The sequence below is a fragment of the Pungitius pungitius genome, chromosome 14 (assembly GCF_949316345.1).
Source record: "Pungitius pungitius chromosome 14, fPunPun2.1, whole genome shotgun sequence".
NCBI classification, from domain to species: Eukaryota; Metazoa; Chordata; class Actinopteri; order Perciformes; family Gasterosteidae; genus Pungitius; species Pungitius pungitius.
This window is the reverse complement of record NC_084913.1, coordinates 3,296,574-3,312,324: the sequence shown is the minus strand read 5'-3', so window position 1 is coordinate 3,312,324 and position 15,751 is coordinate 3,296,574. Positions and strand designations below refer to the sequence as shown.

The 15,751-nt window shown below is 47.6% G+C and overlaps 2 protein-coding genes across 3 annotated transcripts; both read right to left on the bottom strand.

Moving 5' to 3' along the window:
• Window positions 1–107: 107 nt before the first annotated feature.
• On the bottom strand, window positions 108–2,833 carry LOC119227839 (zona pellucida sperm-binding protein 3-like). 2 transcript variants are annotated; one of them, XM_037486994.2, is made up of 8 exons: window positions 2,248–2,829; window positions 2,050–2,162; window positions 1,859–1,965; window positions 1,585–1,759; window positions 1,382–1,496; window positions 1,241–1,320; window positions 1,080–1,168; window positions 108–757 (listed from the first exon to the last, which is right to left on the bottom strand). In XM_037486994.2, exons 1-8 carry the CDS (start codon window positions 2,725–2,727, stop codon window positions 210–212), a joined length of 1,707 nt encoding a protein of 568 aa, XP_037342891.2. In that variant the 5' UTR covers window positions 2,728–2,829; the 3' UTR covers window positions 108–209. The 2 variants fall into 2 exon arrangements, with proteins under 2 accessions (XP_037342891.2, XP_037342893.2); XM_037486996.2 differs by lacking the exon at window positions 108–757 and adding an exon at window positions 771–984 and having other exon boundaries at window positions 2,248–2,833.
• Window positions 2,834–3,133: 300 nt separating this feature from the next.
• On the bottom strand, window positions 3,134–14,125 carry LOC119227840 (sodium-dependent lysophosphatidylcholine symporter 1-B-like). The gene is made up of 15 exons (XM_037486998.2): window positions 13,989–14,125; window positions 12,895–13,207; window positions 11,403–11,531; window positions 10,717–10,841; window positions 8,442–8,565; window positions 8,239–8,317; window positions 7,993–8,138; window positions 7,775–7,865; window positions 7,465–7,580; window positions 7,147–7,230; window positions 5,838–5,921; window positions 5,572–5,684; window positions 5,341–5,484; window positions 4,942–5,118; window positions 3,134–4,731 (listed from the first exon to the last, which is right to left on the bottom strand). The coding sequence occupies exons 2-15, from the start codon at window positions 12,976–12,978 to the stop codon at window positions 4,689–4,691; spliced, it is 1,539 nt and encodes a 512-aa protein (XP_037342895.2). The 5' UTR covers window positions 12,979–13,207; window positions 13,989–14,125; the 3' UTR covers window positions 3,134–4,688.
• Between the last annotated feature and the right edge of the window lie 1,626 nt (window positions 14,126–15,751).

Below are 15,751 nucleotides of genomic sequence, written 5' to 3'. Positions count from 1 at the left end.
AATCTGACATTCAATTGTAAAGTCAGCCTATTTCTAATCTTATAAACATCCTCATTCATCCTTCAAGAAGGGAAATGTGATTGTTTGGTTAAGTTATGACAAGAGAATCCAACTGCATTTATTTTTTATTGAAATAAGTTTGAATATTTGTCCATCATGAAGAGTTACAAAAGTCTTTAAGCAGAATACGTATATTCATGGAACTAATGCTACCTCCATGAGAAAAACCAGGTCATTTCACCGTCATCTAATAAATCTGCCTGACCATCATCATTCCACTCCCCCTCAGAGGCCGTCCACAGATCCTCTTCCTCTTCTCCTCCTCCTCTGCCTGTATGCCTCAGATTTTCTTCTTCGGATACGGGCATCTGTGGACTTTCTTCTGGAGGGAACATTTCTGCAACTTGGGCTTCCTTCTGGCCCCAATCAATCTCTTCTTCACTCTCCTCTACTGCATACTCTAACCCATCCTCTTCAAACCCATTTGAATACTTCACTTCGAACTCTTTCTCGTCCGTAAAGGCCCTTCCCTGAAAACCCAACTCGTCCAAATCAGGTTCTGGCATCGCTCCAAGGATGAAGCCGCCGTCCTCTTCATCTGTGTAGTCCTGCTCTTCGTAGTAATCGTACTCTACTGAATCCGGACTTTCCCGAAAGTCCTCGTTACGGTTTGGCTCGTGGTGATTCATTGTGGCCTCGCCATCTTCTGCAGAGTACGGCTGGTCGGAGACCAACAGTGGACCACTGCTGGCAGAGCCTTGAGCAAAGTGATGAACACATTTTTAATGGTCACTTTCAGTAAATCTGCACATTTCTTCTTCCCAGAAGAGGCATTTACACAGGGGAGGTTTTCGGTGCGAGATGCCTAGTTTTTGAGATATGGGAGAGGAAAAGTTCTCTCTATGACAAACTGTTGATATCCCCAAAACCAGGCGGCTCACACCAAGATTGTTGAATGGCACTGAAGGAAATAAGGGATCGTCGCTTTGAAGCAAACAAACCAAAAATATCAGTAGCATCGGTGGAATGAATGCTTCCATCGAGGTGAATCTAAAAATAAAATAAACGAAGACACGTACCTTCCATCAAGGCCCGCCGGGCTTTAGAACTCACACATTGTGAATCACAGCAGTCACAGACAGAGTCATCCCCAGCGAGGGCCTTCCAGCTATCACCACAGATATGCTCCGTCAGTCGAGACCAAAAAACAAAACATGGTCCAATAAAAGACAGCGCTCACCCGTTTGCTACGTAGGTGCAGGACTTGTGGGTAGGACCCGGGTCCTCGGCGATGACCGACACTTTGCAGTGAACCTGGACCTAAAAACGCAAACCGGGTTAAGCAGAAACAAACGTTGAACGAACGATGAGGCGCGCTCACCTCGGCGTAGGGGTCGAACGTGAACTGGAAAGCCTTGAGGGAGAATCTCAGGGTGTCGTCCGTCCGAGAGATAAACTGAGAGCCCCCCGGGTCGCTCTTACTGTCCAACATGCAGCTGTGGATGAAGACAACACCATGCCAAATGCAAATCACTACTACTACTACACCCCCCCGAGGGTATATTGCGGTCGAATAAAACTCACCCAAAATTGTCAATGATGGCGTATTTGAGGGATGACGTGAAGCCACTGGAGGGTGTAGCGTAGCAGGTGTTGATGTAGACCTTCCCGGTAGTTGTGACGTGAGGAGCAGAGATCTGCAAGTTGATGGTCTTTCCAATCTGGTACTCTTGGTACTTGACTGGTCTGCTCCATGTATCTGAGGGATCGAGACAACAATATTACACCAGATCAAGTCAGCAACTTCTTCAACACTCCACAGATGCAAAAAAAAAAGAAGGTGCACTATAAAACATACCATCCATCAACTCCATCAGGAAGTCACTTGGGCCTCCTTTCAGCCTTTTACGCACGACAGTCGTTTCCCACGTGGGCTGCACAGCCAGCTGGTACACATGGTGGTTCCTGAACAGGTTTTTAAGAGATTGTGAATAGCGCACACACACACAAACACACACACACACACTTTTAAACGGAGGCGAGACAAACCTGTGATAGCGGCATTCAATGTCGACATCGATCCGGTGCGCTCTGCCGGGAAAACGTTTTGGCGAAGGCTCATAATGGAGCACGAATTTGTAGATCAGATAACCGCAGGGCGACTGTCAAAGAAGGGGGGTGGGGAGACGGAAGACGTTATTGGGTCGTACGGAGACCGTCTGAGAACAAAAATGGCTCCAATCTTACCTCGCGCACGGCGTCGCAAGACGTCAGAGGATACGTGAAGAGCAGGTCCCCGTACGGCCTGAGGACCCCGTTGCTGGGGCAGTTGCTGCCTAATTTGAGCTCCTCGGCTTCGGCGCCCAGACCGTAGAAAGATGGTTTGACCCGCACGACAAAGTTTGACGTGGAGCAGGTCACGGAGACGTCCGGCAGGTACGCGAAGTCCGCTGGGGTCGCGGCCTCTGCGTCGCCCGGACGCACGGATCGAGGTGCCGGAGGAGGAAGGGGAAGAGGAGGAAGGTAAGGCCCTCGTGAACCGAGTTGAGTGCCTGCATGTAGGAGCTGCGCAGAAGGTCCTCGGTCCCCTGTCCCTGGATGTTTGGTGGGTTTGGATCTGGTTCTTTTCCGAACCCTAAGTGGAGATTCGTCCGTGTCCAGCGCGCAGCTGAGGTGATTAAGTGATAAAACACTCCAAAAAATACCGAGGTACCACTTCGCTTTCATCGCAAAAAAAAGCTGCTGTCCTTCAATCTTTAACTTTCGATCTGCGCGTAAAACCGCCGCTCGGCCCCAGCTGGAGGTAATTAGAGGCGAGGATCGATTGGTCGACTGTTCTCTTGGTTAATTTCAATATTTAAAAGAAAACCAGTATTTGGTGTCACATTACTTTAGTCATCTCAATATATATATATAGTTTAGGGACACTGACTTTAAGATACATGAGGTGAAATGATGAGTGTGTGCAGTCGGAACATTTGTACGGCTAGATTTCATTAATTAAAATAAAGTCATGTTTATTGGGATTTACAGAATTACGTGAATGATGATCTAGAATAATGGAACATTATGTAAATAATACAATAAAGGTTTTTTGTTTGTTGTTGAGCCCACAGCCTTATTTGAATCCAAAGACATTCTCAGATTTCTTTTTATTTCTCCAGACATTATTCACAGGCTTTTTTCACATAAATGGATATCTTTGCTGATCAAAGTAGGAAAAAGATACCTCCATATAGAAGCATATGAATACCAAAGGTCAAGTTTTAAATGCACCTCTCTAGAATCTTAATAACTTAACCAATACAGATGGGAGGTTGTATAAAGGCATCATGTGGCAGTCCTCCGTTTGCTTTACATTAGAAAGGAACTGGGTCTGAACAGGTGATTTTTAAAGAATAACATTTTACACACTTTATCACATTAGTGCAATTTGTGTCATTTTCTAGTCTTAAAAACAAACAAACAAAACATTTCAGATGTTCTTTCATCCATCAACAACCTTTCACCGTTAACACACTATTAGACACACGTGCTTTTATGTATAAAATGATAATCAGAAATTAGATAAAGTCTTTGGGAAAATTAGAAAAATGCTTGATGACATGACTCAATACTGGAGTGGACTTTGCAGTGAAAGCATATATATAGGTCTATATATATATATATTGATTGGCTGCAATGCTAAAGCACAAAAAGGTGGGATGGCAAAACCCTCCTCAGTATCAAAAATGGAAAATAATCTTTGTAAAAAGTTTGTAACATGTCTAAGGTATGTGCGTGAGGCAGTGATTGAGACATAAAAGTACATTATACCACCAACTGCTTTTTCCCCTTCAGAAGATTTAAGAACACTTGTTTTAGGCCTTTCTTAAATAATCTAAAAAATAAAGACAAAAAAACAGCGACAACTAATGAAAAGTACAAAATGTACAGCGTCATACAACTCCAACTAGTGGACTAGTGCTGGTATGGGGGGGGGTGGGGGGGGGGTATAGTGTACAGTTCCTTCAGAGCATTGTCTAAACAAAAGTGACCTAAAACATAGTAAACACACACACACACGTCAGTCAAAACCAAACTTGACGATCAAACGCCAAAAATCTAAAGCTGTCTCCAAAATCTGATCTAGTGTTTCAGTATGAATTGGAGTGTAAAAATACCCAGTATGCAATGCACCAAGAAATGGTTGAGCTGCTAACAACAGTCAAGGTAAATAACATCTCAGCAAACAATACAGTAACAAATCTCTAGAAAAACAGTTTTGATTTCTCTTTTTGGAGAAAAAAGAAAAAAAAAAAAAACACCAAGATAGAAACAACCACAGCTCGTTTCAGCGAATAAGACCAGTACATGACTTCCTTTTTTTAAATATAAGTGCTCTGTTTCACCGAAAGAGTGAAGGAAAACCTCTAAAAGTAAAACGTATACATTTGGATGTGAAAGCAACAAGGTTCTACACAATAACATCCTGTACAGATGTGACAATTGTGTTGTGCTCTTTAGTTTTAGGAGGGCTGCAGATAAAAGGCCACCAAAAAAAAACACAATAAGTCGCCACTAGAGGGCGAGTGCGAGCTAGTTGATGGGTGGAGCTGCTCGGTGGGGTTTAACTCCAGCTGCTCGGCGGTCCCTCGGCGGTCCGTGCAAACCTCTTTGAAGCGGTCGGCTCGTCCACGGGCGCCGTGTCACACCTCGCTGCCGAGCGCCGACGTCTCGCACTCAGAGTCCCTGTTGAAAAAGGAGAAGAGCCAGGAGAGTCAGTCTCACACACACACACACACACACACACACACACACACACACACACACAGACTTGGCCCGAGCTAACTGAGCCCTTTCTTCCTTTTTTTTTTTTTTAATGACCTGCTGCACAACAACAAGCGTCCAGCCTGACGCGTTTTTTTTTCTCCCCGAACTAAGCGTTTTTTTCCGTCTTACAGCATTTCCTGCAGTAGTTTTCGGTTGCACTGCCTCCTTTCTTCGTCAATGGGGTACGTCTTCAATATCAACAGCCCCACGGCTATGAGGCAGACCGGCACCGGAGAGACCAGCACCTTCAGCGTCAAACCGACCGCCTCCGGCTGGGAGCAGCTCCCGGTCACATAGCCGGCAAATCTGGAGATTAAAAAAAAAAAAAAATAAAGCAGAGAGAGGAGGGAGAAATGTTGAGCTGACCAGAGCACAGTTGGCAAGTTGGCAAAGGCCGAGCGCGTGATCACCGGCCTGCTCATCTGCAACGTTGAGCTGATCCCGATTAGCGTTTAAAACAACGAGGAGCGACAGCCAGGACAGAAATGTTGAGGGCATTATCATCGCCTCCCCCCCCCCCCGACTCACTTCAAGCTGAGCGTGGAGACGCCCAGGGAGACGCCGGAGGCGAACTTGATGAAGAACACGTAGAAGGAGTAGAAGAGCGCTTCGTGACCTTGGATCTCCGGGTTTCTCACCCTGAAGTCATCCACTACGTCGGGGAGCATCGACCTGCAAGCACAAAACGCAACGGCGGCCCCTGTAAGTGCAAGGGGTCACGCTGGGTTCACGGGGGGGGGGGGGGTGTATGGTCCTCACCACGGCAGCAGGAAGGCCGCCGCCACGCTCACACCCGCCGCCACCGACACCAGGTACGAGACCACCAGGTTGCTCCGGACGCAGACGATCAGGACCATGAAAGGCACCGCCCACTGCGGGAAGCGAGGGGGGGGGGAAGGGGGGGGGGGGGGGGGCGAAGCACATGAGTCATTCAGCTACAAAAAAAAAAAAAAAGTTCCCGTTTGATTTACTGCCTCGTGGTTCCGCCGAAAAACGGGCATGTTTTTTTTCTTCTTTGTGCTCACCGTGATGCCGAAGTAAGACGCGTTCTTCTTCCCGAAGCGGGTCAGGAACCACTGCCACCACGGGATGGTTAGAGCCCCGGAGAGCTGGAAGAAACAATATTTATTATTTAAGATGGAGGCATGCGATGCTCACAGTAGTAACGTAGCAGACTAATATTTCATCACATAACCATCTTTGTTTCACCGTCAACTTTGTATTAAGGGGAATCTCTTGTTTTGATGCATGTTTTTCCTTCTTCTATTTAAACCGGTCTTTACTGACTGACTTTACTTAAGAAACATGGAGGGAAATCATGAAATATGTCAACTAGTTATTCTTCAAAGTAAAAACTAGATCCATCATTATGGCTTCAACTCAGGCGCATTAAAAGTTACCTGAAAAGAATAACCAATGAAAAAGGCACATATGCATTGTGTAGTCTTCACTTGACCCTGCAGGGGGGGTTGGGGGGGTGACCTCTGACCTCCCGGTCAAACTTCAGTCAACCAGTGTTAAATGACCGCACAGGAGCTACTGACAACTTGAAAATGAGCCAATACAAAACCAAATATTTCATTCACCCCTCCCCACAGATCCCACCCCAATGGTGCCCAAACAGCAGGGAGCAGCCAGGAGAGGGGGGGTTTGACCGATGGTGGCAGGTTAAAATATGTTACAGCATAGTCTTATGCTAAAAGAGTGATTGTTGTCTGTGTGCTGTGTGCGAAAGGGATTCAAAAGCTTCCTTTTGCAGCTGTGCACAAAAAAAAGAGGGCAGTCAAACACGCCCCCCCCCCCCATCTTTACCTTGGTTCTTATCTCAACCTGGTTTGCAAGGTTTCATAAACTCAGGATGGCCTTCACATGTGTGAATAAAAGCTCTCTCTGTATTTTACCTCCTGCTTGTAAGCAAATAAATGGACTTTTACAACGTTGGTCATTCATCAAGACCCTGCTTTTCTTATTAGACAAACATTGAACCAAATCATTCTCTTCTCCTGAACTTTAATTGAAATGTTCCACAACAGTCCCCTGGTGGCAGTGAGGGGGGGGTCACCGGGGGCAACAAGCCGTGTGACCGTCTCTCTGGACCTCCCGCTGAGGGGCCGAGCCAGCAGGTTCCCAGGAGGCCAAACAACACCTCCTGTCACCCCGAAAGGAATCGGCCCTTTCAGCCCCCCGGGGGGCCGTGCGCCTCCACCAACGCCTGAGGGAGAGGCCTCAGAGTACGACCCCCCCCCCAAAAGAGGCCCGCCAACGCTGGGCAGGAGAGCCGGGCAGGTCAGAGATGAGGTCAACAGCACTTCAGTGGAAAATAGAAGAACTCACCATGATGACCAGAAGAATGTTCTGGAAGTCGTTCCTATGGCCGAGTGCGTAGATGATGAAAAGGGCAAAGTTTCCTTCCAGCAGCTGTAAAAAATAAATAATAAAACTAATTAACCTTAATGCAAACTACATTTACTTTGTTTAATGCACACAAAAGTTTACAAACCACACGTTTTGTTTCCAGTCCTTAAGCTAAGCTAAGCTAAGCTAATTATCTCCTGGCTGTGGCTTCATTCAACAGGCACCCTAAGAAAGTGGCGTCAACCGCCTCTGCGTCCCAAACACGAGAGGCGATGACGTCACGAGCTTCAGCGTTACCATGAAGGCCAGCGAGGTGAAGAGGAAGCCGATGACCAGCTTGACGTACGGCCCGTAGCTCATCACCAGCCACACGCCCTGCCCGAAGGTGAGCACCGTCTTCTGCCGCCCGCTCTCTGTCACCAGAGGAGAACAAATCCTTGAGCCACGAGACACAATGCACCGGCATTTAAACAAAAACAAAAACAAAAGTTGGTTTTGCAAAGAAAATATTCAAATATTGACGTTACATTCATTCAAGACTCCTGAACGTGTGACTGCTGCACAAAAGGGATTCCTGGTCGTCTGGTGGTGGTTAATGATTGGTTACCTTTCTGCTCCGTCACACCCAAAAACAAGACCGCCGCACAGAGGACGTAGAGGACGCAAATGGCCCCCGACGCGATCAAGTAGGCTCGTTTCTGCGGACGAGAGAAGAAAAAAAAAAATACGCCGTTAAGCAAACGCCGCGCGTAAATGACGCAGAAGCCCGAACAACAACAACAACAACGAGGAGGAGGAGGAGGAGGAGGAGGAGGAGGGCCTCACCGTCTCCTCCAGGGAGACCGAGGTCGCGTTGGTCCAGTTCCCGCCGCCCGCGTCCCCCGGCTCGGCGGGACAGTTTGAGGCTCCGCCCACTATCTGTCCCTGGATGGCCGTGCCCAGCACCGTGCCCAGCACCTCCACCATCATACCTGAGGGCCACGCATCACAAGTGCAACCGGTCAGCGGGATCGCAAACGACGCGCGTCCAGAGCCTCGCTCAGAGAGCGCCCGCGTGGCGTCCCAACGTACGGTAGGCGGTGGCGGAGTCCCTCTCTTTCTGGTCGTTGCTGATGAACATGGTGAGGGCCGAGTACGGCACGTGGAAGCACTGCAAAGCGCGAAGAGGACACACACACACAGAAAGAGAGAAAGTCAGGCTAGTGCACGGGGCCCCAAAGGGGGAGGGGGGGGGGGGGGGGTGGGGGAGGGGGGGGAGCAAGTGACCCACTCACCGTCTGCATCGATTGGAAGAGGCAGTAGAAGACCAGGTACCAGACCACCTTGTTCTGCTCAAAAGGAGGCACGTACCAGATCAGGAAGTAGGTCAGCACGGCAAACGGAGTAGAGCAAAGGATCCTGGGAAGAAAAGCAAGGGAGTTGGAGACGACGACAACAACAACAAAAAAATTTAAAAAAATCAATAAAGCAAATGCGTGTCATCAAGCAGTGGCCTTCGTTGGATCAAAGCAAAAAAACTAAGTTGGCCGGGGCCTGCGGTCTCCTGCTTCTAAGGAGCTGCGTTTAATCAATTAATGGTTAATGTATCTGTACAATCCGCCCCTTCATGTTCCCTGACTTAACAGGCACTTCTTTTATTCTCTTTTTCTGCCTTCATTCGATCTTTGGTGTGGAGGAAGGGGCTCAGCGGGGAGAGGGGGGGGGGGGGGGGGCACGAGGGTGGACCACCGTCCCTCTCGCCCCAGTCTTCTCCTGGGCTCGGTTTGTCCTCCAGCCGACCTCCGTCAGAGGAGCCACCTCGAGACACTCGGATCAACAAATACTGCCCACGAACATGAGGAGAATGGGGGGTTTTATTATTCTTTTACACAAGCCCCCCGGGTTATAACTGACATTTTCAAACTTGTATTTGTAGGTTTAATGGGATTAACCCTCCCCAACGAATCCAGTGGTGCTAAACCAAAAATATCAAGACAGAATCCAGTGGTTTAATTTTTCTGCTAAATTTATTGTGAACCAAAATTGAAAAAAAACAACCCACATGAAAACGACTCCTTGGGTTCCTGGAATTTGTGCTATTTTTTCACTATTTTCGAGCTTCATGTTTTTTCCTCCTCTGATTCTTTTCATGCGGGGAGACTTTGTTATTGAACAGCACGCCTCTGCACCCGCACAGGGTCATAAGAAGCTCTCACCTGCCTTCCTGTGGGGCCCACACGGGAAATAACAACAAAATCGCCCCCCCCCCTAATTCCCTCTAATGTCGGAGGGAATTGGGCTAACGAGAGCCAATTTATCTGGAAAATGGAGGCCAGGAAGTCTCACACAGCGCCGCGGCTTACTGAACACACGCCACATGCATGTCGTGTGGCGTGTTCGGAGGTCAGTAAAGCACAGGAAGTTACCTCCAGGAATCACCTGAGTCAATCGACATGGTCCACACGCTCAGGCCGTTGAAAGAAGTGTTTGATGTGCACACAGACCAAATGCTCCACCCCGCTGCAGGCCCAGATGTCCCAAGAGAAGACATTCTTCAGCACAGAACAATAAGCCGGTGCAACCAACAGCTGGTTAGTTCACTCCCATTTTTGAAAAGCTACCACAGAGGAGCGTGGACGCGCCGCCTCGACCGAAGGTAACCTCAACCTCCGCCTCGCCAGAAATAACCTCAACGAAAAAGGGAAATCAAGCACAGGCGCGCACACAGAGATGGACACGCCCCGCTGGGTTTGAAGCCCATGGTGTGTTGTGGGTTGGACCAATCACAGACGGGGCTGCTACATGGCCCTCCCCTCTTCCCCCCCGACACCACCCCCTCCCACCCCCACACCCCTCTTCCAACCAGAGAGTGGAACTCACAGCCGGCGTCTCTGACTGAAAATCCCAACGTGAGCGAAATGCCAGTAAATTCAATTAAAAACGGCTTCTGCGTGAGTCACGGAACGCATCAGCTTCTGCTTGTAAGACTTCCTACACTGGGCGCCCCGTTTCCCTCCCCCGGGCAGAATATCAAGGTCATCTTTTTTTTTTCAAGCAGATCTTGTTGGATCTCTGAGATCGAGCCTTTCGCTGCTCACGGGTAAAATAACTGATAAAATGGTAAATCCGGGCCGGCGGGGAGCTGAAGCCGATCCCGGGCACGCTTTTAGTGAAGTAGGCAGCGACACCATTTTACACGATGCCGGCTGGTCGCCATGGTAACATGGCGCAGGATCAATAATAAGTTGCACCAAGACAAGATTTCGTTGTACTAACGGATGATTCTTTTGGAATGAAACATGTGCATCTTGAATCAAGTCCCCCCCCCCCCCCCCCCGCTGCTTCATTCTCAGACTCACTCATCCCTCCTCAGCAGCCACAGAGATCCTGTTGCCATGGCTACGGTCGATCATTTTTCAAACTCGCACTAACCAGACTCTTATCTAAATGTTCCATCTACGCATTTTCAGTCTTTTCTCATCATTGCGTGATACCCTCTTGATTCTTTTGGACCTGACCTAAAAAATTGCATGTCCCGCTCTAGGATTTAAAAAAAAAAAATGAACCTACCAGGGCATCATTCGGCCGATGGCCGTCCATCGACTCCGGCTCACCAGGAATCCCACAGTGGGGTCTGTTACAGCGTCCCAGGCCCGGCCCACAAACAGGATGATTGAGGCATGGAAGGGATCCAGCTAAAAAAAAAAATGTTAAAAGGGGAGAAAGTGGAAAAAAAGAGTCACAAATAGACACAAAACGCAAATCGACGGAAGAAAAAAAAACGACCTCACATGGCACGGAGCGACTCCGTGACATTTGATCAAGAACAAAAGTCTCATTCAAAGCCACTGCAGTTGGCTCATCTACTGAGCATTTTATTGAGTCCCCATTGTGCACAGGGAGGGAGGGTGGGGGGGGGGTGAAAGGTCCAAGTTGCTAATTGAGTCACGAAGCAAAGCAGCAGGCGTCCAGGTTGCTGCGCTTGAGCGTCTCCTGTGGGACGAAGGCTGTTAAAGTGATCCGAGGGGGGGGGGGGGGGGTTCGGCCTCGAAGCTCGCGGGAACCATGAGAAATACGCAAAGATTGTGAAAAATGAGCCCTTTAAGTGGTGTTGTGGAGAAGTAATAAAAGGGATGAACTGTGCAGAAGGATCTGGAATACAGACGACATTTCACTTACCACCTAGAATGTTTTGTTCCGACAACCAACAACGTGTCGTTTTTCTAAAGAACCTCGTGCGTTCGTTTAAAAATCACCTGAGCCACATCCAGCAGGTAGATCTGCAGGAAGAAGCCCAAAGCGCTGCCGGTGATCTGGTAGGGGGCCCCGCCGATGGCGTAGCACAGTTTGTTCCACACCGTCAGGCGATTCCTCGGGTCCTTTGGCTGGGGGGGGGGGGGGGAGACAGAGAGACAGACGGGGAGGACGTGTGTAAAGCAGGTGGTTCGGCTTTGAGTTCAGGGAGAGTCATGTGAGCTTCGTGATCATTTTATTCAGTGCCGCTCCCCCCCCCCCTTCCGCTCCCCCTTTTTCTGCTTCAACTACCCTCGTCCATCCCTGTCAAAAACCGCTTGGCGTCACCGATGCCGCGTTAAAACAAGCCGGGGTCGCCACGTGAGGAACGGGATCCGTCAACTTCCCTAAACCCCCCCCCCCCCCCCCCCTGGAGATCAGAGGCGAACCGCCGATTCTCTCGCGATCACCGACGCGGCAGAACGACTGTGGCGTGAAACTATGAGGTTACTGTAGTTCACACACACACACACACACACGGCATCAGAGAGAATCCAGCGCTGCCATTGGCTCCATCGATGGGATGTTGGAGACGTTTCATGCCGAGTAGCCAAAAGTGAGGAGACGGCTTAGAGCCAATCAGAATGTAGCCGGTCCGGATGATGTCAGCAAAAGGGGGGATCTCTACAACCCGCGATTCACATCCGCAACGAGCAGACGTAGAAGGGGCACCACCTTATTTTGGTGGGGGGTTTAAATGCAGACTTTTCGCAAAGTGACGCACAAGCAACGCTCCCTTCCTCCGAACCCGTCACTGCAACGTGAAGGGATGCATCCTGGGAGCTTTGATGAGCAACACGCAGATTTGGGATTCAAGATGATGAAATCGATATCATGTATATTTTAAAAAGTGCAGCAAATGACAAGTATTTTCATTACAGATTTCAATTAAATCAATAAAACTCTAAAGTCTCCTTCTGTCCACCCTATTAAAAAGGTATATTTGAATTGAATATGACTTGAAACTTGAAATTGTGAATGTGATTCCAACAACATTTTTATCTGATGCTCCCCTTAAACCAGTGTCTTAATGCACATTAACCGGTTAATGTGCATTAAGACACATTTACCATTTGGTGATGATAGCGCACGCGCACACACGCACACATGTCTGAACACGATGGTGGTTGAAATGCCGTTTTTACGTTATCGTCGCCGCTGTGGGCTTCGAACCTCGCGTTTAAAAAAAGGCGCACGTTTGATTATGGACACGTGGTCCCTTTAAAAAGGAGGTACAGGTGTAACGGACTCGGGGGCAGCTGCCGGTGAGCAGATGGACAGACCCGGGGGGGGGGGGGGGGGAATTCAAATCGCGAGGGCGAAACCGAAAGAAAGTAACTGTCGCGACCCCGTTATTTCCTTTAGCCCCCCCCCCTCCTCCCCCGAATATACGGACAGCACACATTTAATAACCCCCCAGCTGTGAAATACACACCCATTTTCCCTTTCTCTCACCTTCAGTGTCTTGATCTCGGCAGTCATGGGTTCGATTGGCAGTAAGGTGGCCGCGTGCGCCTCGGCGCCCTCTCCTCGTGCCATCGCGCTGCGCACAATACCGCAAATAGATCAAAAACCCCGCTTCTCCTTGGCCGTCGTGATGTTCCGCTCCAAAGGCACTGAGCTCAACGCTCCGGCGCGGAGTGCGGGTGAAGTCGCTCGTTCCTCTGTCCCACTCCTGCGCCTCCTTCCATCTCTCTACGACCACGTCATCTCGCGTGACGTAACCATGGGGCGCAGTTTGTTAAAAAATGTCGCGCGTTCGAAAAGCCTGCGCAGTTTTTTTTTTTTTTAGCATCATGTGAAAAAAAAGAACACGACAGTGTTCATACGTCACTTTTTCAAACATTTAGAGAGAAATTCATTACATTGAATAACTTTTCTAAGGATAATATTTGGCAGTAACACAAAGTTGTTAAATAATATAAATGTTTCATCTAAATGTAAATGTTAAATGTAAATATAAATTCTCAGCCTTGCCCCCTATTAAGATTAATTGAGAGGCTACACAAACGCTCTACAATCTCAGCAATTCTAAAATGCAACCTGGGAACAAATACTACTACTAATACACAAATACCTACTATTAATAAGCATTAAACGCAGCAGAGGGTAAACATGTATTTGTATTTAAAGCAAAACAATTGAAAGAATATTGTGCAAAGCAAACAACAGGAAGTTTAACTTTTGACAGCACCAAACAATGCTGAAATTGCCTTATTAGTCTAAATGACTAGTTGACATAATGCATTCACCAGACTACCATAACCATGACCTTATTAACCTCACCACTGCTAAGGTCAACCACAAACCAAACACGTTCCTCATCCCAAACCGGTGTTCAGAAAGACAATGTTACGTTAAAAGACAATAGATAGAGAGGCGTGTTTTTGTGTGAAAAAGAAATACATGAAAAGCCTCCATCGTGATATTTAGAACATTTCCAGATGCAAACCATAACTTAACAACAGTATTTGTGCGTTACACTCAATGCTTTTTAAATGGCATCATGAGAGGACGCGTGCAGCGAGATCATCAGAATAACTTCTTACCTGCTGGAGGTTCTATCTGCTGTCATTGGCCTCGCTGCTAGTGTCACCATTAAAGCCAGAGCGCCACGTACAGCCTTTTCATGTATAACACATCGCGAGGCACTTCACATCGAATCAAAGCCGAATCTGACCCTCTGCTCTGCGCCCCCCCGCCCTTTAAGGGCAGCATATTATTTCACTTTCGCTTTCCATTTTTACCCCGTGAGAGGGAGAGAGAGAGAGAGAAGTAAAAGCTCAGATGTGACTGCATCAAGTTTTTAAAGACATGTGTGTTGTAGTGTGTCGAGAAGACTAATCCAAGTCCAAAAGCAAGTGTCACTTTTCTTGTAAACCTCTGTGGGTTTCTTTCCCCTCGTTGTTCACTGACCAGCGAATGAATCAAAGCCCACATGGTCTTTGATCTTGTCAGAGGTCAGCGGAATTTACTCTGGGCCAACAACCAGAAAACAAGCCTGAGGATTTGCTCCAATGAAAAACTTTATTTAACTGAGGAACTCTGTGTTATTCAGGTCCATATTAATCCTGTTACTCTCCCTTCAACCAAAGCGTTCATTTGGATCCAAGCGCAATTGTTGATTTATTTTTTTTAATGACTGCACAGAGACTCCATCTGGCTTTACTTTGTTTATTTTTCCAGTTGCAATCTAGTTTGAAGCATTTGAACACAAAAACACCCACAAAGTGTAGTAATCAACCATAATGTGATCAAATGGGATTTGGTCATTAAAACATGACTTCATGAGTTTGTTTTTTTTCAATATCCTCGGTCTGATGTCACCATGCTGCCTAGCAAACCCTTTTTTAAAGGGTTATATAGGTATAAAGGGGTTAAGGTGAATATTTAATAATAATAATGCTCAAGTCTAGTACTACACGTTGTGCTCATGTTTATTACGCCACTCGGGTGCCATCTACTGGACATTAAGCTTAGTATTAAAAGAACTGTGTCACAGCAAATCTCTTCTGTCTGAACATCTCTCAAAGACCACATCGAATGGCTCTCTTCACGTGAATGAACTAAAATGATGTCAAACAGTAGTAGTAGTAGTAGTAGTAGTAGTAGTGGTGTGAGGAATACACAAATCTGTAATTCTGCATTGTTTGATCAGACCGATATGACCTTAAAATCTACAGACGTCTGTCAACCTTTGTGAGGCCTTTTTGAGTCGTCGAATCGCACCTTTCACTCGTTCATTACGTTTTTTTTTCCCGTGAATGAACGCATGATCCCCGTGTAAAATACCCTGGACTCTCTTCTCTCTGCTATTTAATACCATCAGTATCATAACATAACACCAAGATATCCCATTACACGTCTGCTCTGTTCCCTCTTGTGAGCGACATTGCGTATTTCGTTGTAATTCACCTTCGTCTCACAGAGAGAAATGTGACCGTCAAAGGTCATTTGCACATAGCAGGCACCAGGCGGCGTCCTACCCTCAGTCCACGAGGACACGTAATAATGCTGCAGGAGGCCATGGCTGCCGTCAGGAATGTGGCTCCACCGACTGCTCCACTCGTCTCACTGTTTGCTTTGATCCAATCACACCTTTTCCAACCAGGTACAAAAGCACCTGGTACAAAAGCACCTGGTACAGACCTTCCTACGTCCAGATTTTAGATTCAGTGTCAAGAAAACAGATCATTCGTGTCCTGCGGTGATTATTAACTCAAAGGTGCGATTGCCCCCCCCACGGGAAAACATTAACAGCGAGAGGTTTATAGTTTTATGTAACGGAAGGAAGGATGCGCTGTGATCACCG